Source organism: Cryptomeria japonica, chromosome 11, assembly GCF_030272615.1.
Source record: "Cryptomeria japonica chromosome 11, Sugi_1.0, whole genome shotgun sequence".
Taxonomy (NCBI): Eukaryota; Viridiplantae; Streptophyta; class Pinopsida; order Cupressales; family Cupressaceae; genus Cryptomeria; species Cryptomeria japonica.
Window position 1 is genome coordinate 51,524,683 of NC_081415.1, and position 2,337 is coordinate 51,527,019.

Here is a 2,337-nt window from a genome sequence, read left to right on the forward strand (position 1 = left end):
ATCAAAATAAGCCCGACGACAATTATAATGCCTATCATATTTATTCTCTGAAAATACTGAATATTTCCATTAAGTCGACTGGGTAATTAAGAGCACATGACGCCAGCTTTTCTTTGGCAATTCCCTGGTATCGTGAATGGCGTGCACACTAAAATATCATTGTTCAGCCAGATTAGTTGCAATTTGTGATAAAATATAGTTGAAAGATTGAATGGAAAGTGACATTATATATGTAAGCAATGTTTCTTTCTGCATAATTTTGAAATAATTTATGCTAACTCGATAATATGCACAGGCATAAATTTTTAAATAACTGACAAGTTGGGCATAGAATATTGAGTAGTTGTATGTTTTTTTATAATGTTATGTTTTAGAACTTCTATATAATATGCCTCCTCCCATTACATTATGCAACATATTTTGATACCTGAGGTAGGAGCTAGTGATTTGTGTTTTGGGTTTGTTTCTGAATTGAAGATTAGCAAAAATGGTTGTGAAGGTTTATGGACCACCCTATACATCCTGCACCAGAAGAGTTCTTGCATGCTTCTTAGAGAAAAACATTGACTTTGAGCTTGTGTTTCTGGACATTTTGACAGGAGAGCAGAAAAAACCAGAGTTTCTGGCCTTGCAAGTAAGAGATCATTCCTTTATTATCATTTTATTGGGTTTTACTTTTAAGTAACAAAACAGATTATGAAAGAGAGATGACTCATGTTTAATCTAACTTGTATGTGCATTTGCAGCCATTTGGAAAAGTTCCTGCAGTCCAGGATGGAGATCTCACTCTATTTGGTAATCATATTCATTCTATATGTTTAAGCATTATATGGGTATTGTGGGGATGTGATATATTTAATGTCTGTATTCAAAACTTATGTGGGTGATATAGATAATCACTATAATGTGATAAATTTAATGTATGTGTTCAATATTTATTGGTTAGTGTGCATCTTCCATGTGAAATATTTTCAATCTATACTAATAGATCTGTTTCTATGTGTTTTCTTTTATCTATGTATATATAGATCTGACTCTCTGTGCTTTCTTATATAGAGACACACCTGATTTGGGCTGTTTAGATCTGACTTTCAACTGGGTATGTGCAGAGTCCAGGGCTATTATAAGGTACTATGCAGAGAAATATGCAGGACAGGGTACTTGTCTGCTGGGCAAGACTTTGGAGGAGAGAGCATTGATTGAACAATGGCTTGAAGTTGAAGGACAGAACTTTGGTCCTCATGCTTATGCATTAGTTTATCAGCTGATTTTAGCCCCAAGGATCAATGTGCCTCAGGACAAGGCATTCATTGAGAGCAGTGCCCAAAAGCTGGGTGAAGTATTAGATGTGTACGAAAAGAGGCTGTCAGAGAGCAAGTACTTGGCAGGGCACTTTTACAGCCTTGCTGACCTCTCACATCTTCCATTTACTGAGTATATAGTGAATGCTACTGATAAGGGGTATCTGATTAGGGATAGGAAACATGTGAATGCGTGGTGGGAGGATATTTCTTCTAGGCCTGTATGGAAGAAGGTTTTGGCTATGAAGCCAGGCATTGAATAGCTGATCTTTAAAAATTAATAAATCTTTTCTTTATACATAGATATCTGATTTTGATTGTGTAACATTTCTTTATCATCGATGTTTTGGATCATATTCTATTATTGATCTTCAGGGTGAGATATAATTAGAGAAGAGAAGAGAATGATGGATCTTGGAGTCTGATCTGAAACGTTGATGATAAAAAATGTCACACAGTCAAAACCAGAAATCGATATATATCGATATCTCGCAGTGTAGAAATTTTAGATTGTTAAAACCTCTCTTTCTGTATGTTGCATATTTTTGAAATAATTACACTCCAAATTTTCATCTCGTAGAAGGTGAAAAAATAATTCCTCTTTTTAGAGATGTGAAAGTGGTTTGATATTGATAACAGCTCTCTCTCTTTCCTTTTAATATAACTGAATACTTGCAAATGATTCAATGTTGATGTCTTTATATAAATTTACAATGATTTATTTTTAGTATAGATATCTTAAATACACTTATATAATATTTTAAATATCAATTTTGAAATTTTATTTGCAAACTAAGAAAACAAGAACTACAATTTTTTTTTTTTTTTTTTAATTAAATAGATGGTGTGGGAAATAATCAGAACATATGACCTGTGTTTTTGCAAATTTCAGAACCTAAATCAGAATTACCTACACCATCATTTCTAGAGTTGTGTACACTCCACCACCTCAGTTATCTTAAAATAGCATTTAATTGTGAATTATTTACTCTTGAAATTGAGAGGACAAGTGTCAAGCCAGGATAGCAATAAAATG

The 2,337-nt window shown here is 33.3% G+C and overlaps 1 protein-coding gene across 1 annotated transcript; it reads left to right on the plus strand.

Annotated features, from left to right (window-relative positions):
- Positions 1–328: 328 nt before the first annotated feature.
- On the plus strand, positions 329–1,893 carry LOC131051380 (glutathione S-transferase F10). The gene is made up of 3 exons (XM_057985875.2): positions 329–634; positions 747–795; positions 1,110–1,893. The coding sequence occupies exons 1-3, from the start codon at positions 488–490 to the stop codon at positions 1,562–1,564; spliced, it is 651 nt and encodes a 216-aa protein (XP_057841858.1). The 5' UTR covers positions 329–487; the 3' UTR covers positions 1,565–1,893.
- Positions 1,894–2,337: the final 444 nt, after the last annotated feature.